The sequence below is a fragment of the Microcaecilia unicolor genome, chromosome 2, assembly GCF_901765095.1.
Source record: "Microcaecilia unicolor chromosome 2, aMicUni1.1, whole genome shotgun sequence".
Classification (NCBI taxonomy): Eukaryota; Metazoa; Chordata; class Amphibia; order Gymnophiona; family Siphonopidae; genus Microcaecilia; species Microcaecilia unicolor.
Window position 1 is genome coordinate 248,205,726 of NC_044032.1, and position 20,699 is coordinate 248,226,424.

Genomic DNA, 20,699 nt, shown 5'->3' on the forward strand with positions numbered 1-20,699 from the left:
GTGCAGTTTGGAATTTCTTAATGATTTGTGCTTTGCATCCGGTGTTGATGGAATTGCAGTAGTCTAAGTGGTTCAGCACCATTGAAACAGAAGGGGTTTGTGTGCTACTTCTTTACTTCTGTGTTTCTGCTTGGTTAATGGCTGTGAGGCTGAAACCAGGCTGATGGTGTGGCTCATATTTTCTGGGGGAAGCCACTACTTGCCCTGGGACTGGTGGCATGAAACTTGCTGCTATTTGGGTCTCTACCAGGTATTTGTGACCTGGATTGACGAGGAGACATTTCTTAAAACAAAGGCCTTAGCCATTAGATGTCACAGCAACAGGTATTGCTGTGGTTTTCCACCACTAGCTGGCAGAACACATGGATTAGTTCACCAGTAGTGAACTAATCCATTAAGTCTCTAGTTGCCACTGTAAATAGCAACCATGTGAAGAAAGCTATATGGTTCAGTCACTAGATTTCATAACAGAGAAACTTAAATGCACATCTGAATCACTAAGACCCAGCCCAGCAGAGATATAGGTGTGGCAGTAGGGGGAAGGTGGAATTAAAAGTATGTGGAGCAAGCTTAATGGAATTATTTCCTATTTCTGTGTTTATCTTTGTGTTTATGCCTGTGCCTTTGTTTTGTATATGTATTTGTGGGGGTTTTCTGTGTGCGTTCGCAGGTCTGTGTTTGTTTAGGGGGGGTGGGGTGGGGGAGCAGGGATAGCTATCTGTGTGGCTGCATTTTCTTCTCTTGGGGATAGATGTGGAGAATCAGGGGAATGGACTGTTATCTGCATAAATGTGGGAGCTTTGTGGTTGTCTCAAGACTTTTGAGGGGGGGGGGGGGTTACTGAGGCAAGGGTTCCCAAGCTCTGAAGAAAATATATCTCTGTTTTCTCCCATTCTCCACATTGGGCAGGTGTCTCATTAGGGTTTGTGTTATTTGCTAACAGTTCTTTTATTCCTTGATTGGTGTGGAGATGTCAGAATAGAAGGAGGGTGACATAAGTTCACGAAGGGTAGTGGGTGGATTTCAGAGGGGTGGGAGTAGCAGATGAGTACATGTGAGTGAATGGATACATGGATGCAGAAAGGGTTCTATAGGGATGGGAGGGCTTCAGGGGAGAACCAACAATCAAGTCTAGATAAGGGTGGCACTGACTCTGTTCGGGAGGCGCATTTTTTCTCTGGAACTATCTTGGCCTGGGGCCCAACTGGGGGGCACCTATGGTAGCATACATTTCTTAATGTATTTGGTTTTAAAGTTTTTACATCTTTAATAGTTAATCTGAAGCTAGTGACAGTAACTGTTGCTGGGATCAATTCTCCTGTCAAATGAAAAAAAGATTTTTACTTGGCGCCAGAAAGTGGGGACAGACATAGCCTATCTCCAGGTGAAACATCTCACAGCCTGTTCAGGCCTCTAAGACTTGTAGCTTCTAAGTCTTATATCCTGACGTATAACCTCAGTACACCAGTTCACACCTGAAGACTCTATCTCTCTGAAAGTCCTTTATTTGAATAACACAATGTTTTCTCACAGTCAGCTGTAGATCAGAGGTTCTGCCCCAATGGCAAAGAGTCTCCGTGGTACTGAGAACAACATTAGCTCAGAGCTGGTTGAATGGTGTACAATATCTTTTTCAGCAAGATATATTCAAGGTAAAAACTAAGTACTTTAACAGAGGGTAACGCAGGAAAGGTTTCTGTACTGTCTAACAAAATGTAGCCTACCTCAGACTAGAGGGAACAGAGAAAGGCACACTCTGACCCAGTGAGCAGGGGGGAAACCCAACAATGGGAACAGAGCCTACCAACTAGCAACAGCATAACCAATCATATAACAGTTCTATGCAGACAGGCTAGTGAAGTCACATTGCCTGATAACTACACCCCCCCACAATGCATCACTCATGTGACTCTGCAGTGAGAATGACAGAAAAAGTGTCACACCTACCCCAGAGCCACATTACAATCAGGGAAAGGCTGTCAAAGGACAGAACACAGCCCTTGAACGTAACAAATTGAAAAGGGGTTGGTGGGAGATATAGGCTACTCTTCATACAGCGGGAAACAATGGGACTAGCCATTTTACTCCAAAATAAACTACCTTTTAGACTCCACAAAGTTTGTCAGGACAGGGAGGGCAGATACATATTGATGGCTGGTGAACTGTAAGGTCGAAAATTGCTCCTCTGCAACATTTATGCACCAAATGTTATAATCATGTTTTACTCTGCACTGGTGGCTTTAGTGCTGGCTTTTGAAGAATATCAACTTATTATGGGAGGGGACTTTAATATCATAGCAGACCCACTCTTGGAATGTAATCCCCCTAAGCTGCGCTCCAAAGGTCATGCTGAAAGAGGAATCCCTTTCTTAATAATACATTTGGGTGCCCTTGATATCTGATGCATCTACACCCTCAGGAGCGGGACTACACCTTTTACTCCAAACCTCACAAGATATATACGAGGTTGGATTACTTTTTGGTGACTCGGTCATTGCTGTCAGGGGTGATGGGTGTGCAAATACTAGCACCAGAGCTTTCTGACCATTCCCCAGTCCTATTAACACTGTTTGTTACAGTGGAGCCTAAGGAGAGGGTATGGAGATTCCCCCTGTCTTTGTACCATGATCCTGAGTTTCAAGCTTACTAATGCATACATTGGGTAGATTACCAGAACCACGACACCTCAGATATAGATATAAGGGGCCACATTATATCATACACAAAGGGCACATGGAAGCATAGAGAGTTGGAGATTCTCCGATTATCAAATGAGCTGAGTTCCCTACATCACACCCATCTGTCATGTTATACGACACCACTAAACAAAAACTCACTGAAGACAGGAAACAATCGAATTCTCTTCTAAATGATAGAGCAACTCAGGATCTTTATTTTCACTGCCATCAACTTTATCAATTGGAGGGGGGGGGGGGGGGGGGCTGGCAAACTGTTAGCTAATTTGATAAGGCCCTTTAGGAAGAAGGTGATCCTATCTATTAAGGATAGTCAAGGAAGATGCCACATGGGTGCAGGTCAAATAGGGGACCAGTTTCTCCAATTTTATAAAGACTTATACACTGGCAGTCGTTCACAGAACAAGACCGAGATAGGTTCTTCCAGGAACGCCCTTTGCCTTCTTTATCTACTGAACAAGCGACTACTTTGAAAGTGCCAGTGAATGAAAACGAAGTCCGCATGGGAATTAAATCATTGAAACTAGCCAAGTCTCCCGGGCCTGATGGCTTTGGCCCTGAATACTACAAGCCTCTTGGAGACTTGGTGGCAGCACTGTTGTGTCACATGTTTAATCTTATGGAGGGATGGGCAACAGATTCCAGACCCAGTTTAGCCCATGTTAATTTACTCCCTAAACCGGGTAAAGAACCTGCACAAGTGGGGGCATATAGACCCATCTCACTGCTTAATCAAGATGCTAAATTGCTTGTGGCTATTATGGCATGTAGACAGAACTGATACCTGACACATTTAATACATGCAAACCAAGTAGGTTTTGTCCCAGGCCACTATGCCTCTATGAATTTGATTTAAGCATTAGTAGCCATCCATGAGCGCAGGGGCACAGGAGATCTGTCAGCCATTGTTGGACTAGACATGTAGAAGGCATTTGACAGTATCTCTTGGGAGTATTTATTTTGGGTATTGGGGAAGTACAGATTGGAGGGCCGATATTTATCCTGGATACACACTATCTACACCAAGCCACAGGCCAGAATATTAATCAATGGAATATTTACAAACAGTTTTTTACTTTCAGAGGGGAATAAAACAGGGATGCCCGCTATCTCCCCTGTTGTTCCTGTTGGCGCATGAGCCTTTGGCGATCAAGATCAGATAGTGTACAGAGATTAGGGGAATTATGGTTGGAATGTAAAATCAGCCTTTTTGCTGATGATATCTTATTATACTTAGATAGAGCTCCACAGCACTTAGGCTTTGCTTTGCGGATAGTGCAGGAACATGGAGCACTCTCCGGCCTCTACATAAAATGTGCAAAATCTGAGCTGTTACCTCTGTCAGGAGAGGCCATGGAGCCTTGGCATGGGGGTCCCCTCATCCCTCCAGTGACAAAAACAATGCATTATCTGGGAATTTACTAAAGTAGCAGCCCACATATTATGTACAAGTACTATATATTAGACCCCATAGATAAAATTAAACAGCTATGTCGCATGTGGAAAGACCTTCCTTTGTCTCTGAAGGGTAGAATAGCTCTTGTTAAAATGGTCCTACTATACAAGCTTTTGTACCCTTTGCAGACTATTCCAATTTAGCTAATACTCAAAGATGAAGGTACCTTCAGGAGGGTCACAAAGAACAGAACAGTTTCCCTGTCAGGAAGCAGCTATGGCAACCGCAGCAGAACTCTTATCTTGCAGTGAGTTGTGTGGTCATATCTATGCAGTATGTTAAATGTGTCCATTTCAGTCCTCTTTGGTCCTGGTTCCTGCTATATAGTCGTATTCCAATGGTTTGGACATGTGTGCCTATGCTAATGTCACATGTTATCCCTATATGCAGATGTTGAAACTGCTCAACAGGCTCCAGGAGAGGAGGAGGTGGAGAAGATGACCAGGCAACGCCTGAAGGGGCCGGAGCAGCAGCACAGGATCCACTTCCATCAGCGCCTATGACAGCACCAGCAACATCAGCTGCTAAGGAGGAGCTAGAGGTGGCAGAGAAGAAAGACAGTAAAGGGATGGCAGAGCTGATGGAGAAGGAAGAGTACAACCAGCTGGGGAGGAGCAGAGTGCCAAAGAATACCAAGGCTGCCCTGAGCAGGAGGACCACCCTAACCTGGTGACCACTGGTCAAAACATCCATCAGTGGCAGGTCCTGCTCAGGAAGGAGGTCACAGGGCTCAACAGGAGGCTGGATGACTACCTAGGGGAGGTGAGAGCCAGGAGGGACTTTGAAGAACAGTGTCTGACCCACTTCACCTCCCTAACTGCCAGCATGGAGGGCATCCAACGCGCTATGGAGGGCATCTATACCATCTTTGCCTCCCTTCTCCCCCAGCTCATCAGACAAACCAGCCTTCTCAACACTGCGCCCACCTGCTGCCTTCCAAACACCACGGCCTCCAGCAGTCAGGCCTCCACAGCCAGGACCCCACACCTGGGCCCTCCCCCAGCCAGCTGTCCACCAGTCATACCCACAACACTGGCCAAGGCAGAGGTGGGAAGGACTGAGGGCATAGCCGTGGGAGGAGACTACCCTGAGGGGACTCTGTAGCACATACCTCTCTCTCCAGTGGCCTCTGGGACACAGTGCTGCAAGGGACTCTTGCCTTTCTTGTTGGGATTTGCTATGCAGATCACTGCCATTGACTTTTTCTTTGGATCCTCCATCTCACACAATGGCAGATGCTGCCACCAGATAGTGACTTGTGCATCGGCCCAGTTCTGTCAGCCTGCAGTTCCCTATACAGGACATTGTTTTTGGCTGGGGGGACGGGGTTGAGGAGGGGAATGGAGAAGGGGTTTGAGGAGAATATAGATTCACCTTTGTATATAGCATAAGGGGAGGGGTTGGAATAGAGTTAGAGATGGGGAGGGGAGTTTGGGGGGGAGTATAGAATCACCTTTGTACATGGCACTGTTGAGGGGGTAGGGGAGGGTTGACTTATGTATATAGCACTGAATAAAATTGGTAATTGTTTGCATAGGAACTGTGTCTGCCTCAATTCTTTTATCAAATGCTGTCCTCTCTGTTGGGTCTGCTCCTGAAGTGCCTCATCTCTCTCATCTGCACTGTCACTTGGCTTCCAGCCTTAGGCATGATACCTTTATGCAGCATGTTTTACATCAGTGTTTCCCAAATTTGTGCACGTAATTTTTAGTGGCTTTTATAGAATTTGAGGGTAAGCATGTAAAAGATGCATTCAGCTGCCCTCACATTCTCACATACCAAGTACCCATCTTCTCACACATTCAGGAGCTAGTGCCACTTGCTGTCTGGCATGTCTTTGCTCTCCCCTCCTCCATTCTCCAGCTTCTCCCCCTCTTCTTCCTCCATGGTCCACCTTCAAGGGTACAGATAAGAGAGATTTACCTGATGAATGGAGTTCCCGGGGAGGAGTGTAGGGAGAGATAAGATTGGAGAGGTACTGAGGAGCTGAAGAGTGAACGCACTTGTAAGTAAATATGAGAAGTTTGAACTGTACGCATAAATGGATAGGGAGCCAATGAAGTGACTTGAAGAGAGGGCGCCACTAGTGGAATATAAGTCATGCAGCGGAATTTTGAACAGATTGAATGGAAAAAATAAGGGTTAGTGGGAGACCTATGAGAAGCAAGTTGCAGTAGTCTAAGCATGAGGTGTTGACAATGTGGATAAGGGTTTTGGTAGTGTGCTCAGAAAGGAAGGGACGAATCTTAGTGATATTATAGAGGAAGAAACAACAGGTTTTAGCAGTCTGTTGGATATGTTCAGAGAAAGAGAGAGAGGAGTTAAAGATGACCCCAAGATTATGAGCTGATGAGACGGGGAGGATGAGAGTATTATCCACAGAGATAAAGAGGAAAAGAAGAAACGTGGGTTTAGGGGGAAAGAAGCTCAGTACATAAGTAATGCCATACTGGGAAAAGACCAAAGGTCCATCGAGCCCAGCATCCTGTCCACGACAGCAGTCAATCCAGGTCAAGGGCACCTGGCAAGCTACCCAAATGTACAAACATTTTATACATGTTATTCCCGAAATTGTGGATTTTTCCCAAGTCCATTTAGTAGCGGTCTATGGACTTGGCCTTTAGGAAACCGTCCAACCCCTTTTTAAACTCTGCCAAGCCAACCGCCTTCACTACATTCTCCGGCAATGAATTCCAGAGTTTAATTACGCGTTGGGTGAAGAAACATTTTCTCCTATTTGTTTTAAAATTTACTACACTGTAGCTTCATTGCATGCCCCCTAGTCCTAGTATTTTTGGAAAGCATGAACAGACGCTTCACATCCACCTGTTCCACTCCACTCATTATTTTATATACCTCTATTATGTCTCCCCTCAGCCGTCTCTTCTCCAAGCTGAAAAGCTCCAGCCTCCTTAGTCTTTCTTCATAGTGAAGTCGTCCCATCCCCCGCTATCATTTTTGTCGCCCTTCGCTGCACCTTTTCCAGTTCTACTATATCTTTCTTGAGATGCAGCGACCAGAATTGAACACAATACTCAAGGTGCAGTTGCACCATGGAGCGATACAACGGCATTATAACATCCTCACACCTGTTTTCCATACCTTTCCTAATTATACCCAACATTCTATTCGCTTTCCTAGCCGCAGCAGCACACTGAGCAGAAGGTTTCAGTGTATTATAAACGACGACACCCAGATCCCTTTCTTGGTCCATAACTCCTAACATGGAACCTTGCATGATGTAGCTATAATTCAGGGGGGGTTTTTCCCACATGCATCAGTCTTGGCCATGTTTAGTTTCAGTGAGACTTGGGCATGGATTCCTGCTGAAATTTCTGGTGTGGAGAGATAGATCTTGGAGTCATCAGAATAAAGGTGATACTGAAAACCATGGGAGGAGATCAGAGCTCCAAGGGAAGAAGTATAGAAGGAGAAAACAAGAGGCCTCAAGACAGAGCCCTGAGGTACATCAACAGATAGAGGGATAGAAGTGGAGGAGGATCCACCACAGCATACACTAAAAATGTGATGGGATAGATAAGAAGAAAATCAAGAAAGAACAGAGCCCCGAAATCCAAGTGAGGATAGCATATCAAGGAGTAAGCAGTGATCAACAGTGTCAAAAGCAGCAGATAGATCTAGAAGGATGAGATTAGAATAAAGACCTTTTCGACCTGGCCAGGAACAGGTCATTGGAGACTTTAGCAAGGGCTGTTTCATTTGAATGTAGAGGGTGGAAGCCAGATTGAAATGGATCAAGAATAGCTTGAGATAAAAGAAAGTCAAGACAACAGCAGTGAACAGCATGTTCAAGTAGCTTGGATAAGAAAGGGAGATGGGACAACAGTTAGAAGGGCAGGTAGGGTCCAATTAAGGTTTTTTTAAGGAGCGGTTTAACTACGGCATGTTTGAAGGCATCAGGAAGAGTTGCAGTGAAAAGTGAAAGATTGAGAATATGACAGATAGGAGGGATGACAGTAGGCATAGGAGGGATGACAGTGGGCATGATAGTGCTGAGCAGATGGGTGAGGATAGGATCAGAGGAACAGGTAGTCAGTTTGGAGGAGTAAAGAAAATGTGCAGTTTCCTCTTCAGTGATTTCAGAAAAGGAAAAAAAAGAAGCAGGGGTTGAAAGAAGGTTGACAGAATGGACTGAGGGAAGGAGAGGTGGAAATGACTTGGTTGAGAACTCAAGGTAAATCTTGTGAACCTTGTAATGAAAATACTCAGCCATAGTCTCGGAAGAAAGTGAAGCAGGGGTTGGAGGTGAAGGCATTTTGAGGAGAGAGTGCAGTGTGTCAAAGAAACATTGGGAGTTTGAGCTAAGAGAGTTTTTCAAGTGGATGTAATAGTCCTGTTTGGCAAGTGAATAAGCAGACTGGAAGGAGGTCAGCAATAATTTGAAATGCATGAAGTCAGCATGGGCATGGGATTTCAGCCAAAGGTGTTCAGCAGATTGGGCACAGGAACATAGGTAGCAGATTCTAGAGGTCAGCCAAGGCTGGGGTTTGGTATGCCTTACAGAACAGGGAATGGGAGGAGAGAAAGTATCCAGAGCAGAGGAGAGAATAGTATTAAAGGAAGAGACAGCCTCATTGACATACTTGGATAACGTGGAGGGGCATAATCAAATGGGGCCGGCCATCTATATGGGCAGCCATCTCTAAGGCTGGCCCTGTAAAGCGGCATACCTGACCGTATTATCGAAACAAGATGGCCGGCCACCTTTCGTTTCGATAATACAGTTGGAGCCAGCCAAATCTCAACATTTGGGCCGCCCTTTGAGATGGCCGGTGTTAGAGATCACAGCCATTGGTTTCCTGCCGATAATGGAAACTAATGGCGGCCATCTCAAACCCGGCCAAATCCAAGGCATTTTGTTGTGGGAGGAGCCGGCATTTATAGTGCAGTGGTCCCCCTCACATGCCAGGACACTAACCGGGCACCCTAGGGGGCACTGCAGTGGACTTCACAAATTGCTCCCAGGTGCATAGCTCCCTTACCTTGTGTGCTGAGCCCCCCCAAAACCCCCAAACCCACTACCCACAACTGTACAACACTACCATAGCCCTTATGGGTGAAGGGGGGCACCTACATGTGGGTACAGTGGGTTTCGGGTGGGTTTTGAAGGGCTCACATTTATCACCACAAGTGTAACAGGTGGGGGGGATGGGCCTGGGTTCGCCTGCCTGAAGTCCACTGCAGTACCCACTAAAAACTGCTCCAGGGACCTGCATAGTGCTGTGATGGAGCTGGATATGACATTTGAGGCTGGCATAGAAGCTGGCATAAAAATGTTTAAAAAAAATTTTGGGGGGGTGGGAGGGGGTTGGTGACCACTGGGGGAGTAAGGGGAGGTGATCCCCAATTCCCTCCGGTGGTCATCTGGTCAGTTGGGGCACTTTTTTGAGGCTTGGTCCTAAAAATGGACCAAGTGAAGCTGGCCAAGTGCTCGTCAGAGCAGGCCTTCTTTTTTCCATTATCGGCCGAAGCCGGCCATCTCGTAACCACGCCCCCGTCCCACCTTCCGTACCCTGCCGAAACGCTCCCTTTAACTTTGGCCGGCCCTGCGACGGAAAGCAGTTGAAGCTGGTCAAAATCGGCTTTCGATTATACCGATTTGGCCGGCATTAGGAGAAGGCCGGCCATCTCCCAATTTGTGTCAGAATAAGGCCGGCCTTCTTCGAAAATAAGCAGGATAGTGGTTGAGAAGAGAGATAAAACACTGGTGGAGAGAGTCAAGAGTCAATAGCCAGAAGATTCCTAAATGTATTGGTTGAGATTGGGCAGGACTTGGGGGGGGGGAGGATGTTGAAGTGTGAAATTTATCATTTGAAGGTCAGAGAGGGAAAGAACTAGGGTGCAGAAAACGGAGAGTAAGCGGTTGGAGGAAGACAAGATCAAAACAGTGGCCATTCTGGTAAGGGTAGTGGAGCACAGCTGAAGATTGAAAGAGGATATTAAAGCAAGAAAATGAGAGGCATAATAGTCAGAGAGATCATTAGCATGAATGTTAAAATCCCCAAGAATGAGAGAAGGAGTGAAGGTTCGAGAAAGAAGGAAAGCCAGGATTCAAAGTCAGTGAGCAAAGAAAAAAGGGACTTATCAGGGGGTCAATAAATGACTGCTACTCGGAGAGGTAGAGGTGTGAACAAAAGGATGTTTACTTCAAAGGAAGAAAAGCAGTGAGACTGTGGTGCAAGAAGAGGTTGAAATCTACAAGAGGGTGAGAGTAGTAGCCCAACACTACAAAGTACATAGATAATCATCTTTGAGAAATATAGTACCATTTGGATGATATGTAGCTTCGGGTATGAGTTGTACGATGATTAACCTCACACCTAGGTTTAGAAGCAGTGATTTTTTTCTGCCAATGCTCAATATTTTCTGGCTTTTTTGTCTAGGCTAAACAATATCTGCTTGCTTACTTAGGTTTCGGAAGCAGAGGGCAATTGCCCCTTTGTTCAACGTTCTTAGGCTTTGATACTGAGTGATTATTTTCCTCTCCATTTTGGTTTTCTTTATGCAGGATTCTAATCTTTAATTTTATAGGGACTGAGACAATACTTAGGGTTGGAGACAGTAAGCGTTGATGTTTCTTATTGCTACAGTGGTGGAAATAAGTATTTGATCCCTTGCTGATTTTGTAAGTTTGCCCACTGACAAAGACATGAGCAGCCCATAATTGAAGGGTAGGTTATTGGTAACAGTGAGAGATAGCACATCACAAATTAAATCCGGAAAATCACATTGTGGAAAGTATATGAATTTATTTGCATTCTGCAGAGGGAAATAAGTATTTAATCCCTCTGGCAAACAAGACCTAATACTTGGTGGCAAAACCCTTGTTGGCAAGCACAGCGGTCAGACGTCTTCTGTAGTTGATGATGAGGTTTGCACACATGTCAGGAGGAATTTTGGTCCACTCCTCTTTGCAGATCATCTCTAAATCATTAAGAGTTCTGGGCTGTCGCTTGGCAACTCGCAGCTTCAGCTCCTTCCATAAGTTTTCAATGGGATTAAGGTCTGGTGACTGGCTAGGCCACTCCATGACCCTAATGTGCTTCTTCCTGAGCCACTCCTTTGTTGCCTTGGCTGTATGTTTTGGGTCATTGTCGTGCTGGAAGACCCAGCCACGACCCATTTTTAAGGCCCTGGCGGAGGGAAGGAGGTTGTCACTCAGAATTGTACGGTACATGGCCCCATCCATTCTCCCATTGATGCGGTGAAGTAGTCCTGTGCCCTTAGCAGAGAAACACCCCCAAAACATAACATTTCCACCTCCATGCTTGACAGTGGGGATGGTGTTCTTTGGGTCATAGGCAGCATTTCTCTTCCTCCAAACACGGCGAGTTGAGTTCATGCCAAAGAGCTCAATTTTTGTCTCATCTGACCACAGCACCTTCTCCCAATCACTCTCGGCATCATCCAGGTGTTCACTGGCAAACTTCAGACGGGCCGTCACATGTGCCTTCCGGAGCAGGGGGACCTTGCGGGCACTGCAGGATTGCAATCCGTTATGTCGTAATGTGTTACCAATGGTTTTCGTGGTGACAGTGGTCCCAGCTGCCTTGAGATCATTGACAAGTTCCCCCCTTGTAGTTGTAGGCTGATTTCTAACCTTCCTCATGATCAAAGATACCCCACGAGGTGAGATTTTGCGTGGAGCCCCAGATCTTTGTCGATTGACAGTCATTTTGTACTTCTTCCATTTTCTTACTATGGCACCAACAGTTGTCTCCTTCTCGCCCAGCGTCTTACTGATGGTTTTGTAGCCCATTCCAGCCTTGTGCAGGTGTATGATCTTGTCCCTGACATCCTTAGACAGCTCCTTGCTCTTGGCCATTTTGTAGAGGTTAGAGTCTGACTGATTCACTGAGTCTGTGGACAGGTGTCTTTCATACAGGTGACCATTGCCGACAGCTGTCTGTCATGCAGGTAACGAGTTGATTTGGAGCATCTACCTGGTCTGTAGGGGCCAGATCTCTTACTGGTTGGTGGGGGATCAAATACTTATTTCCCTCTGCAGAATGCAAATAAATTCATATACTTTCCACAATGTGATTTTCCGGATTTAATTTGTGATGTGCTATCTCTCACTGTTACCAATAACCTACCCTTCAATTATGGGCTGCTCATGTCTTTGTCAGTGGGCAAACTTACAAAATCAGCAAGGGATCAAATACTTATTTCCACCACTGTATATGTATTTATTTATTTGTTGCATTTGTATCCCACATTTTCCCACCTATTTAGCTCATTTACTATTGTTTGTTTCTATTTTCTCTTTTGACGTGTTCTTAATTTCTTTGGGCTTCATTTTTCACTATTTTTAATAATTTTATTAGTTAGTGGTTTATATTAATTACAATGCACTTTAGATTAATAGTATTATGGGTTAGAAGTTTTAAATCAGTTATAATGCTTTTTAAATTAAGTGTTTATATATATATGTGTGTGTGTATATATTATAAGTGGAGTATATTTATGCTATGATAGCACTATTAGTTGGATGTTTCATTTTAATGTTGCTAAATGTTTATATGATGTATAAATGGAGCATTTCTATGTTTTGCCTTTGTAGACTCCTGATGAAGGCCTAGTAGCAAAACATGGCTGTGTCAAGTTCTGTTTTAATGATAATAAAGACTTTGAAGCACCAGAAAGTGTTTTCTGCTTGTCTGTTCCTCATCACCTTCACTGTGTTTACTGTGTTTGTCAAGACCTGCTGAGGCTGTTTCTTCTGGTTTTTGTTGATCTGCCTCTCCTCCCCCCATCTTCTGGGAATCCTGCTGTGAAACATTCTTGAATACATATCTCATTGTCACACAGTACAGCTATATTGGTGATTCTAATTAGGCAATGTCTTTTTTATTGCTCTCCTATTGTAAGGGTACTCCCCACTCCCCACCAATCCCCATCTTAATTGTAGACTATTACCAGGTTTTTCTAGAAACATAAAAATGATGACAGATAAAGTCTGCCCATTCTGTATTTATTTCAACATTGAGAGATGTTTCTTTGGTTATGTATTAGAAGCCTTCTTTTTTCTTTTTTTGCAGCAGTGTTTGCTTATATTATTTGTAAAATGCATAAATACGATATAAAAAAACAATATAAATGATATAAAAACAAAAAGGAGTATCAAACTAATTCCTCTTTCATATCTTAAGCATTCGATCTCATCACCTGCAAGATCCCCTTAGACCCTAAGAGATGTCCACTCATGGGTGCCCGACAATGCCTCTGAACCTGAGCACATTCCTAAGATAGTATAGAAGGGAAGAACAAGTTAGAAAGGCATGCAAAGTACAAAGAATTTTGCTCACTTCTGAAAAGAAGCCATGCAACTGGCTTTGCCTAAGCTCCTGAGTTCTGACCATGTCACAGAACCCCCTATACATTGGTACACAAGGGGCTAGATTCTATATATGGTGCCATAAAAATCAGCACTGAAAAAAATATGCCTAGGCATCATCTATAAACAATGTCTAAACTTAGGCGAGGTTTATAGAATGTGCCTAGGGCCCATCTGCGCAACTAAATCTAGCCACAAAATTTATACCAAGTAGAACTTGGTGTAAATGCTGACAACTAAGTTAGGCATGGAGCGGGTTTATTTAGGGCCAGTTTTAGCAATTGCGGGGCCCTGTGCAGACCAGTTCAGTGGGGCAAATCAAGCAAAACTTGTAGAGAAAAACTAATTCAAATAAGCACAATGCTATCAAAGGAAACCTTTGGGTTTAAAAAGCAAAACCATGTGCATGTAAGGACTGGAAAAATGAATTAAAACTAATGCCCTTGATATGTAATACTTGGTAGCAATAATGAAACAGTGATTGAATATTCACATAGCAAGTAGCCTGAACCCCAACAGATTTATTTTCCACTGAACATAATTAACTTTGTATGAACTTGGCTGCTAATAATGTGCTGAACTGGACAATGTTGGCACATTTAGATTGACTCTGTTCAGCTCTGCACAAAGGAAACCCTTCCCTCATTATTCAATACCTTCTCTGTGAAATAGCAGTAATAAAAAAAGGCAAGTGTATTTTTATAATTTACCACTGCATTCCATAAAGCAAAAGGAGCAAGTTCCCACATGCCATCTTTTTTTCTTTGATGTAGGCACAGGGAAAAAAAAGATTTTAAATGCTCCGAGGTTTCAACCTAATTCATGTTTAATGTGTGATATAAATGCCATAAATAAGTAAATAGATAGATAGATAGATAGATAGATAGATAGATAGATAGATAGATAGAAATTCTGAATGTTGAGCACCTGATTTTCTTCTTTACCAGGAGAAAAGAAAATCTCTGCACAAATATAACAGTACTAGGGTGTCCATTTAACCAGCCCTTCCAAATGACACACTGATTACAATTTATAGCAAATTACTACTATACTATTCTGTTATTATACTTCATCTGTGTACAGTCTGTATGCACAAGCCGGCATGTTTGAAAATCTGAGTGAGATTAAATAAAAATTCCACCAGCAATAAAGAAAGACAACGTGAATGCAGCAGCCTATAGGTTTGCTTGCTTGCTTTGAGTACACAGGGATCCAGCTGCACAAGGAAGGGGAAACAGATGTTACCTTGTTTTTTTTTTTTTTACAGTGCCCTCCCTCCCACATATTCCAGACATTCTCCCCGGTCCCCCGATCCCCTGAGCTGCAAGGTGCTCTCCTGGAACATACCTCAAGCCACCCTGGTGGTCTAGTGGATTCTTCAGGGCAGGAAAGATCCCCAGTCTTTTCTGCCCAATGCCGCTGACCCTCTTGCTGCTGCATCTTCTTTAAAATGGCTGCTGAGACTTCAGCCAGATGAGCATGCAAATAATTGGTTGTTTGCGCCCAATTATTGATAGTTAAGGGCTCATTATTCAATTAAATTGTGCATGCATCTTGGACACACACTAAATTTGGGCATGCAAATCTGGCACTATATATATAGAATCCAGGAGCATGTGACCAGTTCTCCAATATTATAGAATAGTGCCCAGCATATACATGTGTAAATGCCAATTTGTGAAATTATTCAATGAGTATGTGTGCTTGTTTTAAAAATTAGAGAGCGCAACTGGCATTTATATTTAGGCATCTTTTAAAGTATATGCAAAGTTTACTAATGGCTTAACCTGAGCAGAGAAACAACTCTGTAACATTCTATCACTATGTATAGCTTACTCTTTGCATTGAGCTCGTAAAGTGCAAAATGAAAATTGAGAATAAATAACCCCATCCTGAGACATTCCTGTTTACATCTATGAGACTCGTGGTTCCAATTTCTCTGAAAAAAAGAGAGCATGCCACATCCATCAGACACCAGAATCAGTAGCCTGTCTGTCTCAGGTAAGGCAGTAGCTCTACTCAACATATTTGCCTCCTGTATTTTATGCTTTGATTGCAGTCACCAGCTCTTTCAGCTTCTGAGAGTCCATCCAAGACACTGGATTTGAATGTCCACTAAAGTCATGCTCCTACATTTGCTCCTCCAGGAGAAACCTACACTAGACTTAGGGGTCTACACAATATACCTTGTGCTAAAAAGATTTTAGAGTACACTAAAATTTTAGTTGTGATAAAATACCACTTAACATACTACTTTAAGCTTTACTGTGCACAGAGTCAATACTGCTTCAGTAGTACATAAATGGCAGTGTTAACACTCAAATATATAGCATATATCTATAGTGCCTGTCAAAATTACCCTTGCCAATCAGTCTGAAGTGAAAACGCAGGCTAGTATAGATGATTTCTTCTCAACCTAATGTCCCACCACTGCACCCATCTCTATGCTCCATCCATCAAGTTCTGATACATGAACACACCCCCACCAGAATACCATCATCCCTCAAGTCATATACAATGAAGGCAGCCCTCCATAAGATCAAGGAAAGACCCTCTCACATTCCCTAATATCCCTCCAAAATGATGTCTAACTTTCCCGAGGGGCCCATCAAGGGATGAGCAGGTACAAATTGCCAGCCCACAATTCTTGAAGCTGCCTGCGTGCCAGCATAGACAAGATGGAGCTGGTAGTATGTTTGGGATGGGTTCTCACTGCTCCTTCATCTGGGTCCTGAGCAGGCTAATAGACAGCATGAGCAGCCACTGGAAGAATGCATCGTGTCCATGCATGCACCACATCTTAGAAGGAACAGTGGCCACAGTCCTGAATTCTTGGTTCAAAATCTTGACAATTATTTTGCCTAGACTTACCCCATGAGTAATGGAGTCACAGAGCCTTTTAGTGGTGAACCTTTTAAGTAGTCCCCCATCTCCTCCACCCTTTTGTAAATGAATTTCATATTACAGCCAATCCTCCGTAAGCTACAGAGAGCATTGCTTTACTCATTGAGAGGATAATAAAACAAATAACAGAAAAGCCAGTAGAGCTTCTATTCACACAGTTGTTGAAAGTACCTCAGAAATTGTCTATGAAAAGCAGGTCCTCAACCTTCTTCCCAGTGAAAATATCTTTTCTAACATCACCTTCCTTAGTGCCCCTTTCACCTCTGTGTTCCTCAGGCTGTAGATAAATGGGTTTAGCATAGGGGTAACGACAGAATATATAACACTCACAATCCTATCATAGCTGTCGGAGTAGCTTGATGAGGGCCGGAAGTAAATAAAAATTACAGTTCCGTAGAACAAGGTGACTACAGTGAGGTGAGAAGAGCATGTGGAGAAAGCCTTTTTTCTCCCCTCGGCAGAGTGGATCTTCAAAATGACAGAAAGTATGACAACATAGGAGGAAAGGATGAAGAGGAAAGGGCTCATGATCACCAAGGACCCCTCTGTAAAGATAACCAGTTCACTGGTAGATGTATCTGAGCAGGAGAGCTTCAACAGTGCTGTCATGTCACAAAAGAAATGGTGAATACGCCGCCTCCCACAGTAGGATAGATGAGAAATAATCACTATATGCAGCAAAGAGTGCAGGGCAGCTGCACTCCATGAAGATGCCACTAGAGCAGCACACAGCTTGTGACTCACCAGCGCAGCATAGCGCAGTGGATCACAGATGGCCACATAGCGATCATAGGCCATGGCAGCCAACAGGAACATTTCCGTTACGCCCAGAAAGACAAAGAAGTACATCTGGCAGAAACAGCCAATGAAGGAGATGGAAGCATCCCCAGTCAGAAGGGTCAACAGCAGTTTGGGCATAGTCACAGAGGTGAAGCAAATGTCAATCAAGGAAAGGTTCCCCAGGAAGAAGTACATGGGGCTGTGCAGCCGTGGATCCAGCCATATGGTGGTCATAATTGAAAGATTTCCCACAACAGCCACAGTGTATAGAGCCAGGAAAAACATGAAGAGTGCCATTTGCTGATGACGAAAGCCAGAGAATCCAAGGAGGAGGAACTCAGAGGATCCGCTTTGGTTTCCAGGGGCCATGGTTTGAAGGAAGCTGTAAGAAAATTTAGCAGCACACAATAGAATGAGTGCTCTGGATAATGAACAAAGGAGATTGTTGTCATCATTGTCACTTATCTACTTCTACAAATTCAGTCAACCAATAAAAACTATTTATAAAAACGGGTCAATCTGAGGCTCTTTATGGAAGTTAGGATATATACCATTAATTTGAATGTCCTGATCCTTTTAATAAAATACATATCCCTTGCCCCTTCTCTCCCCACAAAATGAGGTCTATCATGGAGATAGTGATCTACAATCTGCAGAGACAAGACACTGCTCCAGGCAAGATCAGCATTAAGAGCAGTTGTCAAGTAGACATTGGTTTCCTCATTCAAATATTGGTGACTGATCATGCTGTTTGAACACTGTGGCAGTGGCTGATCACTATGCTTGAGAATGGCTAACCAAGATGTGCCACTCTTATGACTGTGATATATGCAACAGTAATTGTGGCTTCTGAAAACATTGTCTACTACCCATGGTGGCATCTGTCACAATTTCTCTCCTCTTAATTGTGAATTTACACTCACACCCATTTCTCCCTGATCTCAATGTCACCTCTGAGCAGTTTTCAGGGACATTCCATTCAAGCTACTTCACTACCAAAACTTGTATGGAGGAGTAGCCCAATGGTAAGTGCAAGCAACCAGAGGAGTGGCCTAGTGGTTAAAGTGGTGGACTTTGGTCCTGGGGAACTGAGTTCGATTCCCACTTCAGGCACAGGCAGCTCCTTGTGACTCTGGGCAAGTCACTTAACCCTCCATTGCCCTAGGTACAAATAAGTACCTGTATACAATATGTAAGCCGCATTGAGCCTGCCATGAGTGGGAAAGCGCAGGGTACAAATGTAACAAAAAAAAAAACCCAGAACTGGGTTTGATTCCCACTGCAGCTCCTTGTGACTCTGGGCAAGTCTCTTAACCCTCCATGCTCCATGTACATAGTAAGTACCTATATATAATCTGTAAACTCCTTTGATTGTAACCACAGAAAGACAGTATATCAAATTCCACTACCTTACCTTTGACCAGGAGGCTTTCGGCGGATATGCAAAATAAACAATGAGCTCCTTAAATTAGGTTCCTAAATGTGTGCCCTATTTTTAGCCAATCTTTGGAACCTTCTCAGCTGAAAAATAATCGTAATTTAGGAGCTTTATAAGTTATAAATGTAGTACTGTATTTCATTTGCCTAAATTTATGAACATAATTTAAGAGGCCACGGCTGAAGATCAGTACTAAGCTTCTAGATTTCCCCCCACCCTAATTCCTGCCCTGTTTAGGAGTTTAGTGAAATTTTGGGCCTGATATATAAAGGATTTATGTGCCTTTTAGTAAGCTGTGGTAAGTACTAACGCATGCTCACCGCAGCTTAAAATGCAGTACCGCGGGACGCGGTAACATTTTTTTGCACTGGGGGTGTGTTTGGGAGTAGAGAGTGGGCGTAGCTATGCTAATTGGATAGAGCATGGGCATTGCCACACACTAATTGATTAGTACAGGATTAGCACATGAGTTATTACCACCTACAAAATAGGTGTCAGTAGGCGCTCACACGGTAATGGCCACACACTATTCTGAAAATGAGTGCATGGCCATTATTTCAGAAATAGGAAAATCGGCCATTTACCGGCAGCGCTAAAAATGGCCTTAGCACATAGGAAAGTCCCGTAATGGGGATAACACAGGCCACCTTTTAGTGCTGCCTAGTAAAAGGGCCCCTTAGTAACATACTGCAGTAACATAGCAAATGATGGCAGATTAAGACCTCCACGGTCCATCCAATCTGTCTATCAAGATGACCAGAGCTATACCTACCACCCTGTGCAGGTTACACTCCTTCATGGTTGAACACTGGCATCACAAACAGGGCAGTTGGCAATTCACCATCATGCCATCCACATAAAGAGGGGCATTTTCGAAATGGACGTCCAAGTTGCGATTTGGACGTCCTTGCAAAACAGCGAAATCCAGGGACGGAGAAACCCGTATTTTCAAAACAAGATGGACATCCATCTTTCGTTTCGAAAATACCATCAGAGACGTCCAAATCCTTAACTTTGGATGTCCCTAGATTTGGTTGTCCCTAGACATGGACGTTTCTAACTTTCAGCAATTTTCAAAACCATAGATGTCCATGTCAAAAACGAACAAATGCAAGCCATTTGGTCATGGGAGGAGCCAGCATTTGTAGTGCACTGGTCCCACTCACATGCCAGGACACCAAACGGGCACCCTAGGGGGCACTGCAGTGGACTTCATAAATTGCTCCCAGGAACATAGCTCCTTTACCTTGTGTGCTGAGTCCCACTACCCACAACTGTACACCACTACCATAGCCCTCATGGGTGAAGGGGGGCACCTAGATGTGGGTACAGTGGGTTTGAGGTGGGTTTTGGAGAGCTCGCTGTTCCCTCCACAAATGTAACAGATAGGGGAGGTATGGGCCTGGGTCCGCCTGTCTGAAGTTCACTGCAGTACCCACTAAAACTGCTCCAGGGACCTGAATGCGCTGTCATGGACCTGAGTATGACATCTAAGGCTGGCACAACATATTTTGAAAGATGTTTTTTGAGGGTGGGAGGGGGTTAGTGACCACTGGGGGAGTAATGGGAGGTCATCCCCGATTCTCTCCGGTGGTCATCTGGTCATTTCAGGCACCTTTTTGTGCCTTAGTCATAAGAAAAACAGGTCCAGGTGAAAACGTCCAAGTGTTTGTCAGGGACATCCTTGGTTTTTTTGTTTATGGGTCAAGGACATCCAAGTGTTGGGATGCCCAAGTTCTGCCTTCGCTATGCCCCCAACACGCCCCCTTGAACTTTGGCCGTCCTTGCGACGGAGTGCAGTTGGAGACGTCCTAAATCGCGTTTCGATTATACTAATTTGGATGTCCCTGGGAGAAGGACGTCCATCTTCCGATTTATGTCGAAAGATGGAGGTCCTTCTCTTTCGAAAATGAGCCCAAAAGGTAGTTATATATGATGCAATGTTGGAATAGTGAGTTTGCATTTTGCCTGCAGCATAGTCACATTCATTGTCAATACCTGATTAAACGAACAATCCAACAATGTTGCTAACAACATTTTTATTTGCTAATTTTAACCTTAAGATGT

General features: G+C 44.0%; 1 protein-coding gene across 1 annotated transcript; it reads right to left on the reverse strand.

The window, feature by feature from the left end:
• Positions 1 to 5,961: 5,961 nt before the first annotated feature.
• Positions 5,962 to 17,563, reverse strand: LOC115461960 (olfactory receptor 1F1-like). Its single transcript, XM_030192010.1, has 3 exons — positions 16,655 to 17,563; positions 16,103 to 16,167; positions 5,962 to 6,046 (listed from the first exon to the last, which is right to left on the reverse strand). The coding sequence occupies exons 1-3, from the start codon at positions 17,561 to 17,563 to the stop codon at positions 5,962 to 5,964; spliced, it is 1,059 nt and encodes a 352-aa protein (XP_030047870.1).
• Between the last annotated feature and the right edge of the window lie 3,136 nt (positions 17,564 to 20,699).

What these genes read in the sequence shown, in the direction of transcription:
- LOC115461960 (XM_030192010.1), bottom strand. Translation starts at nt 17,563, where the DNA reads ATGGCCCCTGGAAACCAAAGCGGATCCTCTGAGTTCCTCCTCCTTGGA. An exon ending in TGAAAGGGGCACTAAGGAAG is followed by an intron (nt 16,168 to 16,654) that starts GTGATGTTAGAA and finishes GCTGGCACGCAG; the next exon opens with GCAGCTTCAAGAATTGTGGG. An exon ending in TTGATGGGCCCCTCGGGAAA is followed by an intron (nt 6,047 to 16,102) that starts GTTAGACATCAT and finishes GTACCCTTGAAG; the next exon opens with GTGGACCATGGAGGAAGAAG.